This window comes from Canis lupus, chromosome 7, assembly GCF_011100685.1.
Source record: "Canis lupus familiaris isolate Mischka breed German Shepherd chromosome 7, alternate assembly UU_Cfam_GSD_1.0, whole genome shotgun sequence".
Lineage (NCBI taxonomy): Eukaryota > Metazoa > Chordata > Mammalia > Carnivora > Canidae > Canis > Canis lupus.
This window is the reverse complement of record NC_049228.1, coordinates 73,222,453-73,248,102: the sequence shown is the minus strand read 5'-3', so window position 1 is coordinate 73,248,102 and position 25,650 is coordinate 73,222,453. Positions and strand designations below refer to the sequence as shown.

At 36.1% G+C, this 25,650-nt stretch overlaps 1 protein-coding gene, 1 long non-coding RNA gene and 1 pseudogene across 18 annotated transcripts in view; 1 reads left to right on the top strand and 2 right to left on the bottom strand.

Annotated features, from left to right (window-relative positions):
* The window catches only part of ARHGAP28 (Rho GTPase activating protein 28), a 237,580-nt gene that overhangs the window by 91,744 nt on the left and 120,186 nt on the right, over positions 1-25,650 (bottom strand). For all 16 annotated transcript variants that reach the window (XM_038543825.1, XM_038543820.1, XM_038543824.1 and 13 more), the window contains one exon: positions 3,769-3,971. In XM_038543825.1, the coding sequence (XP_038399753.1) occupies positions 3,769-3,937 (169 nt within the window). In that variant the 5' untranslated portion in view covers positions 3,938-3,971. The remainder of the gene's footprint in view (positions 1-3,768; positions 3,972-25,650) is intronic.
* Positions 1,657-22,235, top strand: LOC102156236. Of its 2 annotated transcripts, XR_005362630.1 has the most exons (4): positions 1,657-1,795; positions 2,933-3,003; positions 15,257-15,387; positions 22,178-22,235. It is a non-coding gene; the product is annotated as an uncharacterized LOC102156236 (long non-coding RNA). The 2 variants fall into 2 exon arrangements; XR_005362631.1 differs by lacking the exon at positions 22,178-22,235 and having other exon boundaries at positions 15,257-15,410.
* On the bottom strand, positions 17,951-18,068 carry LOC119872752 (annotated as a pseudogene).

The window sequence follows — 25,650 nt, the reverse complement described above, 5'->3', positions numbered from 1 at the left end:
TTTGAAGTACATTTGCTCAAATGTACAAACCACCTAAATCCAGTCAGCATTTGCAGAACACCACACCTCCCAACAATGATAGAACATGTTCTTTTTTAAGTGTACATGGAACTTTGACCAAGATAGACCATATACTGAGTCATAAAATAGGTCTAAATAAGTGTCAAAGGTTGAAACTTATAAACTGTTACCTAATCATAACACAATTAATTTAGAAACCATAACAAATGATATTTCTATAAAACCCTCCAACATTTAAAATAAAACATTAAAACATTTAAAACTGATGATGAGGGATCCCTGGGTGGCGCAGTGGTTTAGCGCCTGCCTTTGGCCCAGGGCATGATCCTGGAGACCTGGGATCGAATACCACGTCAGGCTCCCAGTGCATGGAGCCTGCTTCTCCCTCTGCCTATGTCTCTGCTTCTCTCTCTCTGTGTGACTATCATAAATAAATAAAAATTTAAAAAAAACTAAAAAAAAAAAAAACTGATGATGAAAATACAACACATCAGAATTTGTGGGGTGAAATGAAGCAGTGCTTAAGGGAACTGTTCACATTTAAAAAGCTAAAAGATGTAGAGTCAGTGGTCTAGGTTTCCATCTTAAGAGAGAAAAAAGCAACTTAAACACAAAAATCACAGACAAAAGCAAATATAGCAAGGCTATGAGCTGTCACCACTTACTTCCATTCAACTTGTACTGGAGGGCCTACCAGCACAATTAGGCAAGATAAAGACTGAAAAACATAAAAATCAGAATGAAAAAAGTAAAACTGCCTGTGTTCACAAGTGATCTCTTTGTTTATGCAGAAAATCCTAAGAAATCTAGTAGACAAATGTTAGAAAATGAATTCAGAAAGGTAATGAAATGAGACCAAAATCAATTGTATTTCTATATACCAGCTGCAAACAATTGAAAAACGAGAGAAAAAAAAGAGAAATACCCAATTAAAAGACCCCATTAAGGGTAGGAACACACAAGCCACAGACAGGTAAGAAAATACTTAACCATACATTTATTTGACAAAAGAGTTATTTCCAGAATATATAAAGAATTCATAAAAAAAAAAGAATTCATACAAGTCCATAATAAAAGGGCAATTTTAAAAAACAATCAAGGGGCGCCTGGATAGTTCAGCTGCTTAAGCATCCCGCTCTTGATTTTGGCTTAGATCATGATCTCAGGATCCTGAGATCCAGCCCTGCATTGACCTCTGCGCTTAGTGGGGAGTCTGCTTAAGATTCTCTCTCTCCCCCTACTCTCTCTGTCTCTCAAAAATATTCAAAAGATTTCACAAACTAAGTTATATGGATGGACAGTTAAGCACAGGAAAAAGTATTCAACATCATCAGTTATTAGTGAAATGTAGTAACAGCCATTATGAAATACCTCCATACATCCTCTAGAATCATTCACATTAACAAGTCTTATATCATCAAGTATTGCAAGTATGTGAAACAACAGACTTGTCTATCAGACACTGATGGAGGGAGTATAAAATGGTACAACTACTTTGGAAAAATGCTGGCGGTTTCTTCTGCAGTTGAACATATTCTAAGAAAAAAATATATACTCAAGAGATATAAATATCTCCAGACTTTTACAAGATTATCTACAGCAACCTTATTTTCATTTCATTTTTTGTTTGCCCAAACTGCAAACAACTGGCAAGTCCATTAACAGTTAAACAGATAAATTGTGGCACATTCATACGATAGAATTCTGCTGTTCTAGGTTGAATTGGGACCCCCAAGAAGATAGAGTGAAGTCTTAACCACCAATACCTGTGAATGTAAGCTTATTTGAAAACAGGGTTTTAGCAGAGGTAATTAAGATATAAATGGAGATGAGGGCATACTGGAGAAGAGTGAGCCCTTAATCCAATATAAGGGGTATCTTTATAAAAAGGGGAGGAGAAAGACAAAAATACAAGGAGTAGGCTACAGGACATAGAGGCAGAGAGTGGCATGTGTTGCCTACAAGTCAAGGAACAGCAACAATTAAGGGCAATACCAGAAGCTCAAGAGAAAGGCACGGACCAAATTGTGCCCTAAATCTTCAAAAAGGTTGCTGACACTTTGACTTCTAGTCTCCGCAACTGTAAGAAAATAAATTTCTGCTATTTTAAGCCACTGGATTTTGGAGCATTTTGTTATAGCAGCCCTAGTAAACTAATACCAACTACCCAATAATAAAAGGAGAGGAACTACTGATATACCAGATGAATCTTAAAAACACTATGTTCAGTGAAAGAAGCTAAATCAAAAACTAATCTATGACACAAGAACATCAGAACCATGGTTGCTTTTGGCCAGAGACAGGGAGTCATGGGAGTGACAAGGGAAAAAGCATGAAGACATTTTCTGAGTTGACTAAAATGCTATCCCCCTTGATTACTATGAAGTTACAAAATTATTAGCATTTGTCAAACCTCACTGAATTGTACACTTAAAGTTCTATGCCTACAGTTCTAAGGAAAAAAAAATCTATTTAAATTCTGGTTAGTAGCTATGCTTTTTGTGGAAGTTTAGGTTAACCAATCTAAAAATATTTTCTGTGTACTCCAGACTTAAAATAAATGATAGTAAAAGCCAGGATTCTGATTATTGGGGAAAATAGTTATAAATACAAGAAAAAAAGACAGCAACAACAAACCTAGTTGTGGTGGGGTGGAATGGAGGGTTATCAGTATGAATCCATGTTTTCTAATATAGCTAGCCTGCTAGCTAGCAAGTAAGAGAAAAGGATGAAGAATGACAGGTATTTTCCTTCATATATCCTCCTATGTAAGTTAGAGGAATAAGAATACACTTCATAGACAGAGATGGATCCCTTTAATAGATTCTCATTCAATATGTAGTAGAACTTTCTATTTCTAATGGCTTGTAAAATATACTAATTGTGGTGTATCTAAATTATTATTTTTCAGACCAAAGAAGGATAGACTTACAGAAGAAGGAATGAAGAATGAAAACTTCTTTAAAGTTTCAGTTTATCTTGGTAGGTTGTCTAGCCTAGCCAACTTAATCATTGGCTAATGAAAACATTCTCAGGTAAATACTTATTATTGAACTACTTTCAGTCTTTCTTGGATATTTTACATATTTACTTGCTGACGAGTTGCAACTGGAGATGACCTATACTTTTAATCCAAGGGAAGTAATTTAGCTCTTTTTAAAAAGAGTAAGTGAATTAACTTTTTTTTTTTTTAGTTCTTAATCTTGTGTGTTTAGTTTCACTGAAAATTAGTGTATTTTACAATGGTTTTTATTTTCAGAAATACAAGGTAACCCATCCCCTAAATAGATTAACACTAGTAAATGTCTCAAAATCAAAATTTTTTTCCTTCAAAATTGTACTGGCATTTTTTCCCTCTTTCTCTATTTCTTTCCCCCTCTTTCTCTCTCTCTTTTTGGAAGTAATAGTCAAGAATACAAACGTAAAAGCCATCAAAATTAGAATACTCAGTCTGTTAGATGATAATGAATCATATCAATGATAGGCACAGCATCCCTATGTAGTGATATGTAAGAAATCAATTTGGGTTTTGACAGTTCTCCTTCTTAGGTCATATCACTATATATAGAAGCCATCATGAGCCAATCCAGTAGATATAAATCAGTGAGAGTTGGTAGCTGATATGCCAAATTCTACTGATTTCACTTGTTAAACTACTATTGGAATGAGGTCTACCTGCAAACAGGACAAGAGAGAGCATACAAAGAAAGACAGTAAACACATGGGATGACAGATCCAGCACCTTACCATCCACAGGCTTGACCTCAGCTGGTATCTGCTCTTCCTGTCCTCCCATGCTGTTCTCTTTAATGCTTTCTATTTCCCGCAGGAAATCCTCCATGGAGGTGCTGTCTATGGAGGCTTGTGAGTTGGAGCGGGTAAATGCGGGAGAATGTAGGGATTCATTGGAGAGCATCCTGTTAATTCTTCGGCAGCGAGGAATAGATTTTCTGCAGAAAGAATATCTGTTATTAATAAAAAAAATCAGTCTCATGTTATAAATCACAAAGTAAAATTTAGGTTTAAAATCAATGGAGAAACGGAGTTAAGTGTGACAGAGAGGGGTTTGAGAGAATAATTTCCATTCAGTGGTGGTTCCTCTTTTTTTTCTCTATAATTCATAATGGCTTTGTGGTTATGTAGGAATCACCATGAAAATACTTTTTATAATTTTCATACACTCATAAAATGTGAAGTTGCTTGTATTAGCTGAAACACATAATTCAAGCCAGTCTCTCCGATGAACACAGAGGCAAAAATCCTCAAACCATTAGCAAATTGAATTCAATAATATGTTAAAAAGAATCATTCACCACCACCAAGAGGGACTTATTCCAGGGACGCAAGGATGGCTCAATATCTACAACTCAGTGACATGATATATCACATTAACAAAAGAAAGAATATAAACCATATGATCATCTCAAAAGATGCAGAAAAAGCATTTAACAAAATTCAATACCCATTCATGATAAAACCTCTTAATAAAGTGAGGACAGAAGAAACATATCTCAACATGACAAAGCCACAGCTAGCACATCATATTCAAAGTTTTATAAAAGGCTGAAAACTTTTCCTCTAAAATCAGGAACAAACAAGATGTCTACTCTCACATTTTTTTTTAAAGATTTTATTTATTTATTCATGAGAGACACACAGAGAGAGGCAGACACATAGGCAGAGGGAGAAGCTGGCTCCCTGAGAGGAGCCTGATGTGGGACTTGATCCCAGGACCCCAGAATCATGACCCGAACCAAAGGCAGATGCTCAATCACTGAGCCACCCAGGCATCCCTCCACTCTCACACTTTTATTCAATATAGTCCTGAAAGTCGTAGCCACAACAATCAGATAAGAAAAAGATATAAGAGGCTTCCAACTTGGTAAGGAAGAAGTAAAACTGTCAGTATTGCAGATGACATGATACTATACATAGAAAACACTAAAAATGCTGCTAAAATTTTAAAATGAATCCATGAATTCAATAAAGCTGTAGGATACAAAATTAATACACTGAAATCTGTAGTATTTCTATACACTACTAATGAACTAGCAGAAAGAGAAATTAAGAAAACAATCCTATTTACAACTGCATCAAAAAGAATAAAAGACTTAGAAATAAATTTAACCAAAGAGGTGAATGACCTGTACTCTGAAAACTATAAGACACTGATGAGAGAAGTTGAAGATTACACACATAAATGGAAACATGTATCATGCTCATGAATTGGAAGAGTTAGTATTGTTAAAATATTTATACTAGCCAAGCAGTCTACAAATTCAATCCCAATCAAAATAATAGTATTTTTCATAAAACTAAAACAATTAATCCTAAAATTTTTACGGAACCACAAAAGATCCCAAAGAGACAAAGCAATCCTGAACAAGAATAAGTTGGAGGTATCACCATCACAGATTTCAAACTATATTACAAAGCTGTAGTAATCAAAACAGTATGATACTGCCACAACAAGACACACAGATCAATGGAACAGAAGAGAGAACCCAGAAATAAGCCCACACTTGTATGGTCAATTAATCTATGACAAAGAAGAGAAGAACATAATGGGGAAAAGACAGTTTCTTCATTAAATCGTGTTGGGAAAACTGAACAGGTATATGCAAAAGAATGAACGTGAATCATCTTCATATACCAAGAGGCAAAAATAAACTCATAATGGATTAAAGACTTAAATGTAAGACCTGATACCATAAAACTCTTTTTTTTTTTAAAGATTTATTTATTTATTCAGAGAGAGCGAAAGAGAGGCAGAGACACAGGCAGAGAGAAGCAGGCTCCATGCAGGGAGCCCGATGTGGGACTCGATCCCGGGTCTCCAGGATCACACCCTGGGCTGCAGGCGGCGCTAAACCGCTGGGCCACCGGGGCTGCCCCTGTTGAACTCTTAAAAGAAAATATAGGCAGTAACCTCAGGGACATTGGTCTGATTAGTATTTTTTCAGATGTGGCCCCTCAGGCAACAGCAACAAAAGCAAAAATAAACAATCGGGACTCCATCAAACTAAAAAGTTCAGGACAGCAAAGGAAACGACAAAACATAAAGGCAACCTACTGAATGGGAAAAGATATTTACAAATGATATACTGGTAAGGAGTATATAGTACATACTGGAAGGCTGGTTTGTGAAAGCATACCCTAAATGTCCCTGTTAATCAGTATCTTAAGAATGTAGCAATATTGTCCTCCTTCTATATTCTCATCAAACATAATGGGTAGCAGTGATCAAGGTTAGAGGCTCCAGGTGTAGCTAACCCAGACCATCTCCCTTGTAACAAGAATGTCTGGATGGCAGGACTTGATCTCCTTCAAACATTGGCTGTGCAAAGGAAAAGAAGGGCTATAGACAGTTGCTAGGCTAGTTGCTAAACTATAAAAGCTTACTGCATGTAGATTCCAGAAGTGGATGCTTTGTCCAGTTGGCTGCTTCTGGACATCCTGAATGTAAGTTCCCCCACTAAACCTATGACTTGACCCCTGTATCTGGCTAATTTCTTCAGCCTTGCCAGACCATCACCCACCCTTGGGCTTAGAGTCTGCTGGGGTGTTGCTACACAAGAGGTTAATATCCAGAATATATAAAAACTCATTAGAACTTAACACCAAAAAAAAAAAAAAATCCAAATAAAAATAGCCAGAGGACCTAAATAGATACTTTTCCAAGAAGACCTAAAATGTGGCCAGTGGACACATAAAAAGATGCTCAACATCATTAATCATCAGGGAAATGCAAATCAAAACCCCAATGAGATACACCTCACAGCAGCTTGGAATAGCTAGTATCAAAAAGACAAGAAATAACAAGTGTTGGCAAGAATGCGCAAGAGGGAACCCCTGCATACTATTGGTGAGAATGTACATTGGTGAAGCCACTACAGAGAAGAGTATGAAGGGTCTTCAAAAATTTACAAATAGGAATACCATACAATCCAGTAATTATACTTCTAGGTATTTACCTGAAGAAAATTAAAAAAACTAATTTGAAAAGATATGTGCACCTCTATATTTACTGCAGCATGATTTATAATAGCCAATATATGGAAGTAACCTAAGTGTCCACTGATAGATGAATGGATAAAGAATGTGAAATATGGAATATTACTCAGACTTAAAAAAAAAGGATAAAGTCGTGGCTTTTTGGCAATGCAAAAGCACCTAGAGTGTATTATGCTAAGTGAAATAAGTCAGAAAAAGACAAATACTGTATGATTTCACTTATATACAGAATATAAAAAACAAAACAAAACAAATGAACAACTAACCAAAAACCAGACTCTGAAATACAGAGAAGTGCCAGAGGGGATGGGAGTAGAGCCATGGGTGAAATAGATAAAAGAGATTAAGAGGTACAAAATTCCAGTTGTAAGTCATGATGATGAAAAGTACAGCATGGAGAATATAGTCAATAATATTCTAATAATGTTACATGGTGACATACACGTATCATGGGGAGTATTTTATAAATGTTATAAACATATAAATGTCAAATCATTATGATGGATACCTGAAACTCATGTAATACTGTATGACAGCTATACTTCAACTAGTAGTATATATAGTAAAAGGTACCATCTATAAAGTATCTAAGATGATTACAGAGAAGGTGTAAAAAGTTGGCTGCTCACACCCACCAGGATGGCTACTATCAAAAAAACAAAACAAGTGGTGGCAAGAATGTGAAGAAAATAGAACCCCTGTAAATTGTGCAGTCTCTGTGGAAAACAGTATGGTAGTTCCCCAAACAACTATACATAAAATAACCATTTGATTCAGTGATTTCACTTTTGGGTATATATACTCAAAGAATTGAAACAGAGTCTTGAAGAGATATCTGTACACTGTGTTTAATAGCAGTGTTATTCCCAAAAGCCATAAGGTAGAAGCAACTGAAGTGCCCACTGACAGATGGATGGATAAGTAAAAGTGGTCCAGACATACAATAAAATATTATTCAGCCTTAAAAGGGAAAGAAATTCTGACATGTGCTACAACATGAATGAACCTTGAAGATATTATGTTAAGTGAAATAACCCAGTCACAGGACAAATACTATATGATTCCACATATAAGAGATACATAGAGAAGTCAAAATTATAGACAAAAAGTAGAGTGGAGGTTGCTGCGGTTGTGGGGATGAGGGAATGGGAAGTTTTTGTTTAATCAGTTTAGAGTTTCAGTTTTACAAAAGAAAACCAGTTCTGGAGAGAGGAGTTACAATAATGTGAATGTACTTGATATAACTGAGCTGTTGCTTAAAAAAAATGGTTGAGACAGTAAATTTTATTTTATGTGTATTTTATCAGAATTTTTAAAAGATTTTATTTATTTATTTATTTATTTATTTATTTATTTATTTATTTGAGAAGGAGAAGAGCATGCATGCACAGAGGGAGGGGCACAGGGGAAGGAGAGGGAGAGAAAATATCAAGCAGACTCCTTGCTGAGCATGGAGCCCAATACGGGGCTCTATCTCATGACCCTGAGATCATGAACTGAGCTGAAACCAAGAGTTAAGATACTTGACCAACTGAGCCACCCAAGTGCCCCTATTTTATCAGAATTTTTAAAAATTGACATAAAAATTGGGGGTCTGGGTGGCACAGTCAGTTGAGTAGCTGACTCTTGATTTCAGTTCAGGTCTTGATCTCAGGATCATGAGTTTGAGCCCTGCACTGGGCTCCACCACTGGGCATGGAGCATACTTTAAAAAAATTGAAAAATACATTTTTAAAAAGTTGGCTGCTGAAATAATGAGATAGTGTGAGGAAATAATCTGTGACATTAAATAGAAAGACCCTACATTAGGATGAGGAAGGGGGCACTAACTCAGATACAGAGATCCATAGTCAGTTCAGGGAAAATTGGATCAACACTACGGGTAGGGTCCAACCGCCAGATGGGCACTGCAGGCTCCTGTTTTTTGGGAGGGCCACAATAGATCCACTGCTAATCCTGAAGACACACAACTAAGCAGAGCATGGAGCAGCTTCAAGGGGCACTTTCTCATGGAACTGCTGCAAAGACTAAATAAATTAGCATGCATATGTATTTAGAATAGAATAGTCAACAAATGTTAGTTTAAAAAGCAAGAGACATAATGGGGAAAATAGAGGCCAAAATGTTGGAATTCTGAGAAATTTTGAGGATTTGCATAAAAATAAAATATTTTTATATGAAGTGGTGATGTGTTAAGGGATCTTACTGTAGTGGTAATCATTTTGCAATATATACATGTATCAAATCAGCATGTCATGCATCTTAAATTTAACACAATGTTATATGTCAAATATCTCAATAAAACTGAAAAAATTTAAAAAATATTTGATTTCCGGGGATCCCTGGGTGGCTCAGAAGTTTAGCGCCTGCCTTTGGCCCAGGGCGCAGTCCTGGGGTCCTGGGATCAAGTCCCGCGTCGGGCTCCCGGCACAGGAGCCTGCTTCTCCCTCTGCCTGTGTCTCTGCCTCTCTCTCTATCATGAATAAATAAATAAATAAATAAATAAATAAATAAATAAATAAATAAATCTTTTAAAAAATTTTTGATTTCCAAGACATAGGATTTACAAATATCATTTTTTTCTAGGAACAATGTTTGATTAACAAGACCACTTTGGTCCCTAACCATGAATAACTGAACTACTTTATGCAGTATGATCTTCTGTTCTTGCTCTTATGTTATTTTTTTATTTTTAATTTTCCAGTTTGAACTGGGTATGCAACTTCTTTCAAAGAGTTCCAAGAACATGCCTCCTTATCCTTGGGTTCAGGTGGAGTTGAACGAAGGCTGAGATTACCTTTTAACCAACGTGCAGTCTGAGCTGCAGTACAGCCCAAACAAGAACTCCAAGATGGAAAGAGACAACCAGAGCAATGACATAGAAATGTCCAACTGTGGCATTATGACTCACTTAGGACAGTTTCATTTTTATATACAGAGCAGCAGTAGACTGCTATCAAATTTAGTCATGCCCTACAGCATATGCAAAGAACACCAAAGTGCATGAGCAAACAGAGAAGGGAATAAGAAAACAAATCTGTGTATTCATACTGTCTATATTTATAGGAATCCTAGATTTCTAAATCGCTCTTAGCAGAAATTTCTGGAATTTTATCACTGATCCTAACACTACCATATTGTTAAATAATGCTAGTTTGGAACATCAACTGGCAGTGAGTTACCTAATTTATTTTTAAAACTCAAAGCATTTCACAAAAATATGAACTATTCACTTTAATTTTCTTACACTGTGCCATATGATAAAAATAACTGTAAGCAGCTTTGTTTGATAATTGGGTGTTAAGAGTTTTCCACTGAATTCTTTACAGCTTGACAAGACAGATTCTAGTGGTTTTAGCACACATGAAATTGATGCAGGTATCATAATGGCTATTGTCTCTTTTATTATTTTTAGGCTTTAAAGACTCTGCCCTTTTGCAATAAGACCAATACTGAAAGCCACTAACAAATTTGCACAACTCTAGTACAGAAACATCTACTTATAAGCTATAATCGTTACCACTGTTCTCACAGTCTACTACCCTTCATATACCATATTCAGAAAAAATACACAGATGCCCCAAGCTTTCTCTAGTTCTGGATGTTTATTAGGTTTATTTCTTTTAAAAATGAGTATGTCTGACTTGTGGAAAATTTACAGTATCAATGGCAGACATGGACCAAGTTTAAATAATATACAATTTATAAAGTGGAAAGTTAAGGTATTCTCCTCCATCTGTGTTGCATCAATATTTTTTTATAAGTTGTTTTGTTTTCCCAACTCAAAACCACATCATAGATATCTTTTCCATGCCAATACAGAAATGCCACTTCAATAACTACTTGGAATAGCATAATTTATCTTAGAAATTAAGTAAACAAGTAGACATATATCTAAGCACTGGAAATGTCTGAAGAAGTGGGAAATTTGTACATATTTAGAGCTAATAATGATCATTTTAGTTATAGCACACAGTTCCTTACTCATGCAAAGGTTACACTGGTGGAATTTCAAGAGAAGAGATTCATCATAACATTCTGCTGGGGAAAGGAAAACAGATGCAAAATATAAGTCATGAACATGAGTGATACATTGGTTCATTCTGAGATAATCCACCCAAAGAATTCTATAATTGCAGTGATCAACTATTTTTTTTGGCAAAGAAGTCAGACAGTATTTTTGGGACAAGCACATTTATAAGAGTTCTCTTTTTTTTAGTTAGGGATCCAAATATCTCCCCTTTAACCCAGGGTAGAGCAAGGGCCATGACCTTCCAGTCTTAAAATATTACATAACTGTGAACCGCAGGCTCATCCAACACTTTGATGAGTCTTAATCTGTAGCTTCATACCTCACCATATTAGGATAAATAGAGCTTAACCTTCTGAAGCTGTTTGATTCCAAAACAATACCAGGAAAACATTACACACACACACACACACACACACACACACAAACACAAACAGAATGCAATTGTATTACACAGTAACTTTTATTGGGAAAACACCATTAGGTTTCAAATTAGATTTTAAGTGCATGCCAATTTCCATACATTCAAAGTGGCATTAACAAAAGATTTTATTATTCCATCTTCCCCTCCATTATCTTTCTAGAAATAACTTGTATTATGTGGTAATGATTATTGGAGATCTAGACTTATTATTGTCTACCATGAATAATTATATTACAACTTCAGACCAATGTAAATACCTTACAAGAGTAAAATTAACCTCCATCTGTCAACTAACTTTTAAAAAGGCAATGATCTTTTTAAAAATTAAGTAAGTAGTCTTTTATATTATCCTTTATGGTGCTCTTTTATTTCTTCCTGCATGTCCCTGTACCCATAATAGATCATTTGCTATCAGCTTTGAGAACTTCATTTGGCATTTCCTCTTTTTTTCCTTAGTATTTGTTGTACTGTGGATGTCCTGCCAACAAACTCCTTTAGATTTCTTTCTGAATATATCTTTAACTCCTTTACAGTTTGGTGAATTTGTTTACTGAACAAAGAATTCTAGGCTAGCAGTTGTTATTATTGTTTTCAAAACCTTTTATAGATGTCATTCCATTGTCTTCTGGACTCAAATCTGATAAGAAGTTAATTATAATTCTTATGGAGATTCTTCTAAATATAGAATGTTATCGATGTTTTTCATAGGTTTTCCTTTTCTCTTTTAACAGTTTAATCATGAAATGCCTCCACTGTGATTTTGTTTTTATTCTGATTGTGGTTTACTGAGTCTCTTAAATCTGTGGGTCAATGTCTTTCATCAATTTTGAACTATTACCCATTTTTTCTTCAACTATTTCTTTTGTCCCGTTCTTTCTCTCTTCTCCTTGAACTCCAATAACATAAATGTTGGCCATTTGGGACAATATCAAATGGCCTACTTTGCTTTCCTCCCCAACTCCTTCTATGCTTCAGTTGAATTTCTACTACCTTGTCTTCATGTTCAATTTTCTTTTCTTCTATGCATCTAGTCTGCTGTTAAATCCATCCAGAATGCTTCAATTTGATACTGTGGTTTTTTCATATACACATGTCAAATTAGTTATTTTTAGAGATTCTATTTCTCTGTTGACATTATTTATCTTTTATCCATTTTATGCAACTGTTCCTCTGATTTCTCTAACAATTATCATTGTTATTTAAAAGTTCTTGTCCCTTAATGCTAAAATCTGTGCCATCAATATGCCTACTATAGTAATCAAATACTAGTCAATTGTTTATGGGTCACATTTTCCTTTTCTTTTACTAATCTTTTAACTTTTTGTTGTATAACATTGTTTTTAAAAGAACTCTAGGAAACTGGAGTCAATAGTAATTTCCCCCAGAAGGATAAGCCTTTTCTTCTGTCTGATAATTAGAGTAAGACGCTTCATTCCAATTAGGAGTTGAACTGGGCCTGGGTTGTATTGCAACTTTAATTAGTTTTAGGTTACCTCTGGTTCCAAATGCTTTAAATGTCTTGTATCTTTACAGGTTCCCCCCCCCCCCAGCTTTAGGATAAACACCATGGAACTAAGAACTCTCACTCTGATTTAGAGCCTAACCCCCAGCCTCCTGTGTCATTAGGCTCTTAGCAAAAATCCTAAGGGAGAGGATTATCAGGTGTGAAGGTCCTTTTTATACGGAGTTTCAACTGATACCAATTTGCTGTGCCAGTGCAGACAGTCATTAACAGCTGTCTTGGTATCTCCTTGCCCCAGTAGAGGACCCAGTAGAGGATCAACCAGGTGTGATCATCTTCCCGTGAGGTCAAAGACTCAGGGGAATAAACATGCCCAGGGAGGGAAATGACAGCTGGGCTCTATCACCTAGGAGGAGCTCTGCCCTCCCTGAGATTTATCTCCTTTAGATATTGTGACCATAGCTCTCCACTAGTTTTTAAAACATATGATGTTTACATTTATCCTTTCTTCTCTAGTTGTTACAGTGGGAAAGACAGTCCATCACCATATAGTCTATGTCCTAACTGGAAGTGGAACTCCCACAGAACATTGTAAACATACCAGATTTCTTTTAATGCTGTATTTGCTAATGAACTTCTAACTTTGTATAACCCAAGTTCAATTTTTCTGAGTATATGCCACAGAATATTTTTAAAAGTCATGCTAAGAAATATTCTATGGGCCCTCTACAAGAGACATCTTGTAAAGAATTTAATATATAGGGGATCCCTGGGTGGCGCAGCGGTTTGGCGTGTGCCTTTGGCCCAGGGCACGATCCTGGAGACCCGGGATCGAATCCCACATCAGGCTCCCGGTGCATGGAGCCTGCTTCTCCCTCTGCCTATGTCTCTGCCTCTCTCTCTCTCTCTCTCTCTCTGTGACTATCATAATAAATAAAATTTAAAAAAAAGAATTTAATATATAACAATTTACTATCATACACATTGCATCATTTGTTCCTTATATTAATTCCATAAAGCAGCCAAAGCAAGAATTATACAGTGAAGAAAACAGTTACTGACAGCAAAGTGGAGAAATATAACTTCCCACTGCAATTACAATAAAATGCAAAGGCTCTTCTAGGACTTCATGGCCCAGCATATTCTGTCCTCAAACTGCTTCTGCAGTCACACCTTATAACACTCTCCCTGGCATTAGCACTAGACATGCTAATCTTTTCTCAGTTTCTCTAAAAATCCAAGCTGTTTCTTCCCTCAAGAAATTTTCCCTTACTGATTTTTCTGCCTGGAACTTTCTCCTACTATTCCCATGCCAAGATGCTTCTCATCATTCAGCTCCCAAGGTAAATGTCATCTCCTCGGGGGATCTTTTTCTAGCCATCCTAAATTAGCATTCCTCCAGTTATCCATCATCTCAGCTTTCTGCATTTTTTTCTTCTCATCCATCAACAACTTACACTTCCTCTACTAACTTACTTCATTTTGGGGGGAATGATTTTCCCCAGTAGAATATAGAGGAACCATGTCTGTCTCATTTACTCAGTATCTGGCCAATAACAGGAACTCAGAAATATTTGCAGAATGAATGACTAGTGACAGTGGAGCCAGAATATAAATTCAAACCTTTTCAATCCTGTCCAGATGCTTTCTCTACAGTAATCTTTCTTAATTTCAAAAGCCCCCTCAGGTATTAGTGTATCTGTGTATAGCTATACATATCCAGAGAAGAAATATAATGTCATGATTTTGAGAAAAACTGTGAAGCCGGCTGGGCCAGGTTTCAATGTGGGCTCTGACACTTTCTGGATCTATGACCTTCAGTGCAAGCTACTGAACCTCTGTTCCCCACTGCCTAATCTGTAAAATGGGAATATTAAACATATATATGCCCTGGAGTTATTATAAGGATTGAGTTAATATATGTGAAATGCATGGCACATAGTAAACCCATGTGTTAACTGATGACTATAATTTAATTTTTTTAGCATGACCATAACTAGATTTAGAGTTAGGCTATAGTGTGGTGCTAAAATATCATAGGGGCGCTAAAATATCACTAGAAATATGATTAACATAAATAAAACTGAATTTATTAAAACTCCTCTCTGACCCAACCCCATTCCCGAGCCTTGTTTCCTCAACTCCCTTAGGCCACAAATGGCCATCTGACACATTTCCAGCCAAAGTCACAACAGAAAAATTCTTTCCCATAGTTTCAGAGAGATCTTTTGTTATCCTGAAACTTTTGTTATCCTAATCTTTTGTTATCACTTTCTTTTCCTCTTTCTCCCTTCTTGGAATGTAGACGAGATGGATGCTTCAGCAGCCACTTCGCAATGATGAGAGAAAAGCCAAGAAAACTGCAGTGATCAGCCTTGACGTTATTGAATCTCAGAAATAACATCAGATGCTGTCTATCTCTGGACTTCTAGAAATGTGAGAACAAATTTTAAAAACAATTCTAATCTTTGTTGTCATTATTATTACTTGCAGCCCAGATGATTCCCAAATGATATTAACTGGAAGGAGTACTTTAATAACTCATTTAGAGTAGGTGAGATTAGACACCTTCTCCACTCCACTAAGGGAATTATTCAAGTGAGAATACACAGTCAGCCTCATAAAAGAAGGTGTTTCTAATGTAATCTTCAATTTTAAGAGCTACCAAATTATGCACCTAATCTCATGTCTTGGTCTGGACTTGATCAGTATACTATAAGGTTAAACATCCTTCTTGCTGAAGATATCCCTGTCTAAATATACAGGGAATGACTATATTCATGTTGTTTTCAAGTCAAATACATTCCAAGGGTATTAGGAAGAATACACACAAATCAAAATTTCCCACCTCCTCTTTCTGAAAGAAGAGAAGGATTGAATTTTCCATTGTCATTGTCTTTGAATGATGCCAATAGCAGCACAACATGGCCATCTAGAGAAATCATCTTGGATCCTGACCTCAAGTGAGCTTTTGCAGCAAGGCTCTTGCAAGTGAAACTGCTCACTTTGTGGGACAGACCCTAGGCACAGTCTCAGTAATGCAGCTGTTTACCCTCTGAGCTCCCTCAGGAGGCCATTTAGATAAAGAAAGAAGACAAATCCCTTGTTTTTATGCTCAGGCTTCTCAGAAATCTTTGGATTGTAACATGCTTATAAACAAGCTCAACTTGGATGTTTTGCAAAAAGCACTTGAAAGGCAATGATGATAAAGGGAAGCTATAGTTTCAGAGTAATAGAAGCAAGAACACAGAGCAGGTTCCCGCTCTCTTTCTCAGGCTCAGTGACTTTCATTATCACCTGGCATCCTTCATTCTCCTCCTACAATCCTGGTTTTCTGTTCCTCTCCTGGCCCGCCTCACCCCTCTTTGGGAAACAAGGAGAAAGCTAAGGAAACTATTCCAACAAAAGGTAAACAGGTCTGCCTGAACCTCTTTGTTGATATTTCAGAAAAAAAATATCAAAAAATATGTTTGTAGATTAGGTGGAGCCTTAAAACAGCAAACAAATCTCAGTCACTCATCAGGGGATATTTGAAATGGTTTTGAAAGCTGGAATTTTTTCTAATTAACTGAAGTTCCTATCAGCTATTAAATTCTTATGCATGTATATATCACCTCTAGTAAAAACACTGGGCTAAGAAGAGGAAAAGCTGCAACCTGGAAAGAACGTCCCACCATTAAACATGAACCCCATGAATTAACAAAGGCAGAGGCTCAAATGGGATAAGCTCTTCTTCAGTAAAGAATGACAGAATGGTTTTTTTTTGGGGGGGGGGGGAACAGCATGTTTTTCTGTATTTGTAGCTATAAAAGAAGTCAACTCCACATGCTTGACCTTGAAACTAATTTATACCATGTTCTGTCTACTGCTTTATCAAGGCCACTAAACCACACTACTTACATGGGGAATATAAACATACACTTGACAAAATCAAAATATAATGTTTCTTAAATTTCCCCTACATTGGTTGAGGGAAGGGGGAACTAGAGAGTGACTGCTAAGGGGTATGGTGTTTCTTTGTGGCATGATGAAAACGCTCTGGAAGTAGTAGTGATGGTATCACAACTTTGTGACTATACTAGAACCACTGAACTGTATATTTTTTTGAACTATATACTTTAAAAGAGTATATAATCTTTACTTTTAAAAGAGTAAATTTTACATTATATGAACTTCGCATCAATAACCAAATTACATGAGAAAATTTACTTTTTAAAATTTTGATAATTAAAAGTGCTTTGACACAGACAACACCAAATCTTGGTATGTGGAGCAAGAATTTTCATTCACTGCTGGTAAAAATTCAAAAAAGAACAGTTGCTTTGGAAGACAGTTTGGCAATTTCTTAGAAAACTACATGTACTCTTAACCATACAATACAGCAATCACTCTCCTCATATTTAGCCAAAGCAATTGAAAACTTACATCTACACAAAAACCCGCATGTGGATATCTATAGCAGCTTTATTTATAATTGCCAAAACTTGGAAACAATGCAGATGTTCCTTAGTAGGTGAATGGATAAATGTGGTACATCCCAATAATGGAATATTATTCAGTACTAAAAAGAAATGAGGTATCAAATCATGAAAAGACATAGGGGAACCTTCAATGTATAATCATAAGTGGAAGAAGACAATCTGAAAAAGCTACATACCACATAATTCCAACAATATGACATTCTGGAAGAGGCAAAATTATGGAGACAGTAAAAAGATCAGTGGTTGTCAAGGAGGAGTTGGGAGGAGGAGGAGGAGGGATGAACACATGGAGCAGAGGATATTGAATGCAGTGAAAATATTCTGTATGATACTTTAATGATGAATACAGGTCATTACACATTTGTCCAAACCCACAGAATACACAATACCAATAATGAACTCTATTGTAAACTATCGACTTTTGGTTGATTACAATGGGCCAGTGTAGGGTCATCAATGTAACAAATGCACCACTCTATAGGGGATGTTAGTAATAGGGGAGGCTGTGCATGTGTGGGTCAGGAGGTATATGGGAAGTCTCTGGCTCTTCCCCTTAATTTTGCTTTGAACCTAAAACTGCACTTAAAAAAATCTTTTAGTAACAAACTATAGAATGATCCCTGAAAGTATAGTCTTTTAAAAAAAACCACTTAGGGATTTCAAATAAGTTTTAAGAAATCAAAAAAGATTTAAATTTCCAAGAAGGGCTGTGGATAGAAAGACATTCCTATGGAAAGCTATTGGCTGCTTTAAAGAAAGAATAACAGTTACAGGAGCATTTCCTGCAAAAGGGGCCTATCTTTGGGCAGCCTGCCCTGGGCCTCTACAATGCCATGTGCAGACCATAAAGTCAGCCATAGAAAAGAAAATGTTATTAAGAAAAACAAGGAAGAGAAAATGCATTTCCAGGATTGTACTATATTTATGTATACGTTTGAGCAGGGCTAGACTGATCTGGAGGCCTGGAATATGGAAGTAGAATATCTCTCGCTTGAGATTGAAATCTACAACACAAGGATGGGTATCAGGAAACAAAACAAACAAACAAACAAACCCAACAACAACTAACAACTTCATGATATTTCAATATATATATCTGTTCTCTAAAAAGACTGAGCCAGGGATCCCTGGGTGGCGCAGCGGTTTAGCGCCTGCCTTTGGCCCAGGGCGCGATCCTGGAGACCCGGGATCGAATCCCACGTCGGGCTCCCGGTGCATGGAGCCTGCTTCTCCCTCTGCCTGTGTCTCTGCCTCTCTCTCTCTCTCTCTGACTATCATAAATAAATAAAAATTTAAAAAAATTTAAAAAAAATAAATAAAAAGACTGAGCCAGAAACAAGTAGTGAAAACTAAAGTTCCTAGGATATGCAGACTTTGTTCAGGAATTATATTAGACTTATGTTGCAACTGGAATTTTAAGCCAAGTTTACCTGGACCATAAGTGCAAGGTACTTGTTCCTGACATGTAGATGTTAATGAGAACTACGTGATATGCATTAAAACCTGAAAGTGATCTAAGATAAATATAAAAAGGAACCAAAGAACTTAGACTACAGTTTACATGACAAAATGGGTCATATATTGTTCGCCAGTATAATTTAAATATATTAAGTGACATGGTAAATGTTTTCATATGGAAGAAAAGAAAAAGTAAAGATGAAATCACTGTCTCTGCATTGGTCAAGATCACGGATGCCAACATGGATATCGTCTACGAGGATGTGGTCACCAAAATGCAACAGGAGGTCACTGTTCAGCAAATAATGTCTCAGATTGCTAATGTGAAAAAAGATATGATTATTTTGGAGAAGAGCGAATTTTCAGCCCTCAGAGCAGAAAATGAGAAGATAAACGTGGAACTACATCGATTAAAACAACAAATAATGGATGAAGTGATCAAAGTCCGAACAGATACCAAGTTAGATTTCAATCTAGAAAAGAGCAGAGTGAAGGAATTGTACTCGTTGAATGAAAGGAAGCTGCTGGAAATGAGGACAGAAATGATGGCATTGCATGCCCAGCAAGATCGGGCTGTCACCCAGACAGACAGGAAGATAGACACTGAGGTTGCTGGCCTCAAAACCATGCTGGAGTCACACAAGCTTGATAACATTAAATATTTAGCAGGGTCTGTATTCACGTGCCTAACAGTAGCTCTGGGATTTTACTGCCTGTGGATATAATAAAGTGTCTTTTTTAAAGAGAAGAAAAAAAAATCACAGGAAGGAGAAGGAAAAAAGGAAAGAAGGACGGAAGGAAGGAATGAAGCAAACTTCTAAAAAGGGATGCCTGGGTGGTTCAGTGGTTGAGTGTCTGTCTTTGGCTCATGTCCTCAACCCGGGGTCCCGGGATCAAGTCCCGCATCAGGCTCCCTGCTCAGCGGGGAGCCTGCTTCTCCCTCTGCCTATGTCTCTGCCTCTCTCTATATGTCTCTCATGAATAAATAAATAAAATCTTACAAAAAAAAAAAAAGAATAACAGTTACAGATGTGAATAGTCTTGTTTGACTAATAATCCTCTAAACAGGTGACAGGCTAAAATGTCTGTTTTTAAGGCAAAGGAAATCACCAAGTATGAATGTTTTATGTTCTATTTTAAAGCCAATATACAATTTATGAGTTTGATGTAGACATTGATTTTGATGAAGCTCAGTCAATCCCACAAGTGACTTATCACATTATCCTCAAAGAGAAGTTAAAATTATTAGTGAAAAACTAGTTTGGTAACACCTAATCATTGCTTAGAAGCTCATATTTATTATTCAATTATGAGATACCCAGGAGAAAAAATCTATAAAAAAGTATGTAAGCAAAAAGCAACTTTCCCTCGCTCTTTAATAGAATTCCATACTGTATCTATTCAGTGATACATGTCATTAGAAGAGTCTTGGCAATCTATGTTTTGTGCTTCTAAAATTACTCTTCTCCAAGAAATCTAGATAAATAATTTCTTAAAGATTGTCTTTTTAGTTCAAAAGTAAGTTATACATTCTCTCTATTGATCAGTAATCGATTATTACCAAATTTCAGTGTATATTTTTATTCTGTGGTTTTGAAAGGCTTGCCATGGCCAGTATTACTATGTGTAACTTTCAAAGTAACTCACGAGATGAGTCCACCAATTTGGTGTCATCCCAAAGTCTGCCTCTGTGGTGCTGTGATGATTTGCTGGAATGCAACCATGTAACCTCTTTCCCTCCACCTCTCTGGTCTCTATTTATTGTTATTACCTAGTCATTAAATGGTCAGCCACAAAATGTGAAAATGCTATTATTGCATCCTAAACTATTTTTCAATTTCTTTTGTCTATTGTCCTTCTTCAGGTCCAAAAATTCAACAGTAGGACAGAATCACAAACAAGATCAAAGGGATAATCAGGCAGTGGCTCTGCCTGGAACCCCACACAGTCATTCTCACATGGATTGTCATTCTCATGTGTATGGGTTTTAAACAGCTCTATAGTCCATCCTGTTAAGGTTTTCCTCTGGCCTTTTTCCTCATGAGGCAATAGCATCAGCTCATCTTTAAACTATTCAGTAAAAATCCAAGGTGAAATATAAACCCAACTTATTAAATTTTGGCAGGAATGAGTTGGCCATTTGGATGAATAACTATCCCTTGGTTCTCTTCTTTCACAATACATTTTCCATGCTCAGACTTATTCCATGATGGTTTTAGTTCTATGGGATCCCCTTGAGCAATAATGGTTTTATGTTCCATTTGTTTTCATTGGCTAACTTTAAGATGGTTGCTCCTAACTTCTGTACAAACAACTTTAAATTGGAAAGCCATAAGTAGTGTTTCCAATGAAACAGAGGATCCTAGAACTAGGGTGCTGAGAGGAAATTTGAGAAATTCCCAAAAAATCACATTTTACAGATGAGAAAAATGAAGCTCAGAGAAATTAAGTAACTCATCCAAGAGCACACAGCTAACTACTGAGGACTAGAACTACAAATTTAATCTCCTGATATCTAATTCTATGTTTGTTTCCCCCTAGTCACCAGTCTCCTGATCCAATTACATTTTACATTCGTCACTCACTCACTAAAAAAAAACAAAAACAAACAAACAAACAAAAAAACAAAACAAAAAGCTTCATACTTCTACATTAGAGATTATTCTCTCTTTTTCCCTTAATGTATTTCTTAAAATGCAAATGATAATCAAGTGGATCATATTTTTATCATAAAATACATTGGAAATTCTGTCACTAGTCAAAGTTTTCATTAATGAACAAAAAGAGTTCTATGCAAGAGTGCCCCACGAGATAAAAAAAAAAATTCTTAATATAAAATCCTCTAAAAATCTGAAAGTAAACTAATAAAACTGGCAAGTGGAACATAACACACCATATACACTGGCTATAAAATACAAATACCACACATTAAAAACAATTGTGATATATTTGACCTAAAAGGAATATATTAGCACTATTAAACATTAATCATATCCTTAATTTATCCATTGGCTGGTGTATTAGAATGTATTAGAATTTCTTAAAACAATGTTAATAATTCATGCTTTTTATTTGAAACCATTCAAGGAAGTAGAAGCTGAATTCCATTTTATCCAATTTTCCTTGTGGCATGTGGAGACATTTCCCAAGTATTACAGCCAAGTTAAGATAATAAATTCTAAAATCACATTTTTATTATTGTTGCTACTGGTAATTACCATCATCATTATCCAGCTAAAGGTATTTTCTTTTCTTTTTTTTTAATTTTTTTTAATTATTTATGATAGTCACACAGAGAGAGAGGGAGAGGCAGAGACACAGGCAGAGGGAGAAGCAGGCTCCATGCACTGGGAGCCCGACGTGGGATTCGATCCCAGATCTCCAGGATCGCGCCTTGGGCCAAAGGCAGGCGCCAAACCACTGCACCACCCAGGGATCCCGGTATTTTATTTTCAATTGGTTCTCTACCTCATCCTCTCCAATTTAGTCATTATATTGTTCATCATCAGATAAGTTCCTTCAGTAAACCACTAAGAGCCAACAGTCATAGCACTTTACATGTTCTAAAAATGCCATAAAAACAACTGTCAGAATTAAGGTCCTCAAAGTCTCGCTCACAAAATGACAGGGAAAAGCACCAACCAGTACCCTGAATGCCCATGTTAATGTGAACTTTGGGAAAAAAAGAGCTCAAAGTTTCATCCAAAGAAAATCAAATAACTAATTTCATAATGGTTAACACCTCATGTGGTAGGGGCTCTTGTTACCTATGCCTCTGAAGCTCCACCACATTCAAGATGAATGGCTTTAGTACTTCGTACTTCAGTACCTAATCTCTAAGCAGCAGACAGGCAACTATAAATCCCCGATCAATAGTTTATGTCATGGGAAATGGAGAGTAATTTCTTTTCTATCATCTTAGAGGAAGCTTTTTTCTTTTCCTAGGAGTAACCCAACCACGAAGTGTTCCTTCTAAGGCTCTCTATCCATTCCTTTCCAGTAACCTTATCTTCTTTCTTTACCAATAGCTGGGATTAATTATGATGATCAGTAATTTCCTGAAATAGACTCTGTTGTGCACAAAACTGGTGAGCTTTTGTCCTTTTAAGGAAGAAATACAAACAACACAAAAGATTTAGGTTTTGCATTTCATTGTATTTACTTTCATTTATTTAAAAAAGAAGTTGACACTTTGGATTTTGATGAATGGGCAAGAATTCTCATTTTTACTTTCATTTTCCATGTAAAAGTTCCTTCTTTAAAGCAAAAAGTACCAGATTCTGCTTAATAGAATATCTGCATTTCAGTAGATTAAAAAATGAAATTCTACCAAGGTTCCTGTCAGCCTATATAGAACTTTTATGATTCAATGAAGTCTATCTTCTCTGAAAAACTGTGGTTTGCCTAATGGAGCAAAGCTGAACCTCCGCCCCACCCTGACTCCTTGGCATTATTCAATAAACAATTTGTACAACTATATTCACCAACCTTGAGTTTTACTAGTAATGACTCATAGTTTCCCATTTATTTCCATTATAAAATTCTAGGAAAATGTCAGTCAAAATTTTATTTTATTTTTTTTCAGTCAAAATTTTAAAATCACATCTTTAACAACAACAACTAACAGCTTTCTTAAAATTTTGGTAAAAGTGAATATATATATTAATTCATTAAGAAAAATTAAGAATTATGGGCAAAGTTGTGGATATTAGCAATGGCTACTGAGTAGCTTTTGAGAAATGTGCTCTTTCACAAATGATTTTATTGGTTTTATTATCCTCAACAGAAAAAAAAGCAACACTATATATTTCTCAAAAGAAGGCATAAAAATATATTGTAACAGGAAAAAATAGATCTGTAGTGTCAAAAACTCCAGAACAATGGTAAGTGAAAGCTTCCTGAGCCTCTCCTACACACCTCTGCACTTCCAAATATAATAAACAGGGATTCATAAGTTCTGTTGTACTTGAAAGTATATTTGTATGTACTTAACAGACAGTTATTAAAGGACTGCTGCATAGCAAACCCGTAGAAAATACTTAATGAATGAAGAGAATAGACTTTACAAAGGAATGGAGGTTAGGACCATTTCCACTTTTGAGGAATAACATGATAATCAGATGGTTCAAAAACGGTACTTCTGCCTTCCCTCAAATTTTTTCTTCTCTCTAATCTACCCAAATAGTTATTAAACACCTTCAAAATCTTTCATTTTAAGATGATTTATTCATTCAATGGATGCTTATTATATTAACATATTAATAAATTTTAAAGAAACTTTGCAAAATGTGACTCTAGTATTGCAGCAACAAGAAAATTCAGGATCCAGGAATATTCTTCAAGTGGCCAAACACCATGGATACTTTTCTAGTCAAATTAGACTAGTACTTTCTTTTATATTTGACTGAGTTGATGATTCTTCCTTCTCAAAACGTTAGTCCAGTGGTTCATAATTTTACTCTGTGAAAAATTTCTTAAAGAACTTTATAAAATGCATGTAATCAGGCCCTACTCACAAAATTTCAATTCAGATTTGGGGAGAGACCTGAGTATGTGTATTTTTACAAATACCACCCCCCCATGCCTATCCTAAGTAACCGGAGTGCCATTTATTTGTGAGTCACCTATTTGTAAGAAACACAAATCTGTCTTCTAGCAAGACCACTCTGTTGGATTCTCAGTAAACCTTTACAACCAGTACTTCTTTGCTTAGTTTCAGAATCCTCTTTAACCATCAATCCTTATAATTTTTTCAAAGACTTTATTTATAGAGACAGAGAGAGGGAGAGAGAGAGAGAGAGAGAGAGAGGCACAGACACAGAGAGAGAAGCAGGCACCATGCAAGAGCCTGACATGGGACTCAATCCAGAGTCTCCAGGATCACACCCTGGGCTGCAGGCGGCGCTAAACCGCTGCACCACCGGGGCTGCCCTCAATCCTTATATATTAGTATCTCTCTCAAGGTTCTTCATACTCTATGTATCTATATAGACCCTCTCCCTCAAAAAAGCTTTTCCAATGTCAGAGTTTAGCTTTATCTATATACTAGCTTTAATCTATATACTTGCTAACCTATGTACTAACTCCATTCCTGACTACTGTCTCAGACTCATCCAAGGGCCTGCTGGATATCTTTACCTGGATGTTGCAATGAGACTTCAAGACAATGGTGTCCTCAACCATACATTCTACAGATTAAGGACTAAGTGACTCTGCTCATGCTTCTCTATGCTTGGGGTCTACTCTCCTCTCCTGATTTAACTTAAGATCCATTGTAGGTGGTCTCTCCCAAAGGAAAGAACTTCTCAAACCCATTCTGCATTCCTCTTTACCTGGGCTGATGGAATTCTGAGCATACTTCTATCTATGCATATATTGGTAATTTCAGGAAAGATATAAAAGTAATTTGTATGTGAATGCCTAAGAATTCACATGAAGATGCAGACTATTTAACTCCAATACTTCCTCTACTCAGCTCCAACTTTCTTAACCATCAGCCAAAATTCTGGCTTGGCAGCGGAAAAGAGAATACGAGATTTCTGTGAAGTGTCCAAGAATTTAATCTGAGAGTGATTTAGAGGTGAAAATGAAATAGAAAACATGTGTAAAAAGAATAAAAATGTATTGCTGGCTACAATGACTACAATATGATGATAATGATGGATAATTAAACAAATATTTATTGAGTACCTACTAGTACTAGGTATGAGGCTCAAGGTACCAAATACTATAAATAGAACAATAAACCAAAAAAAAAAAA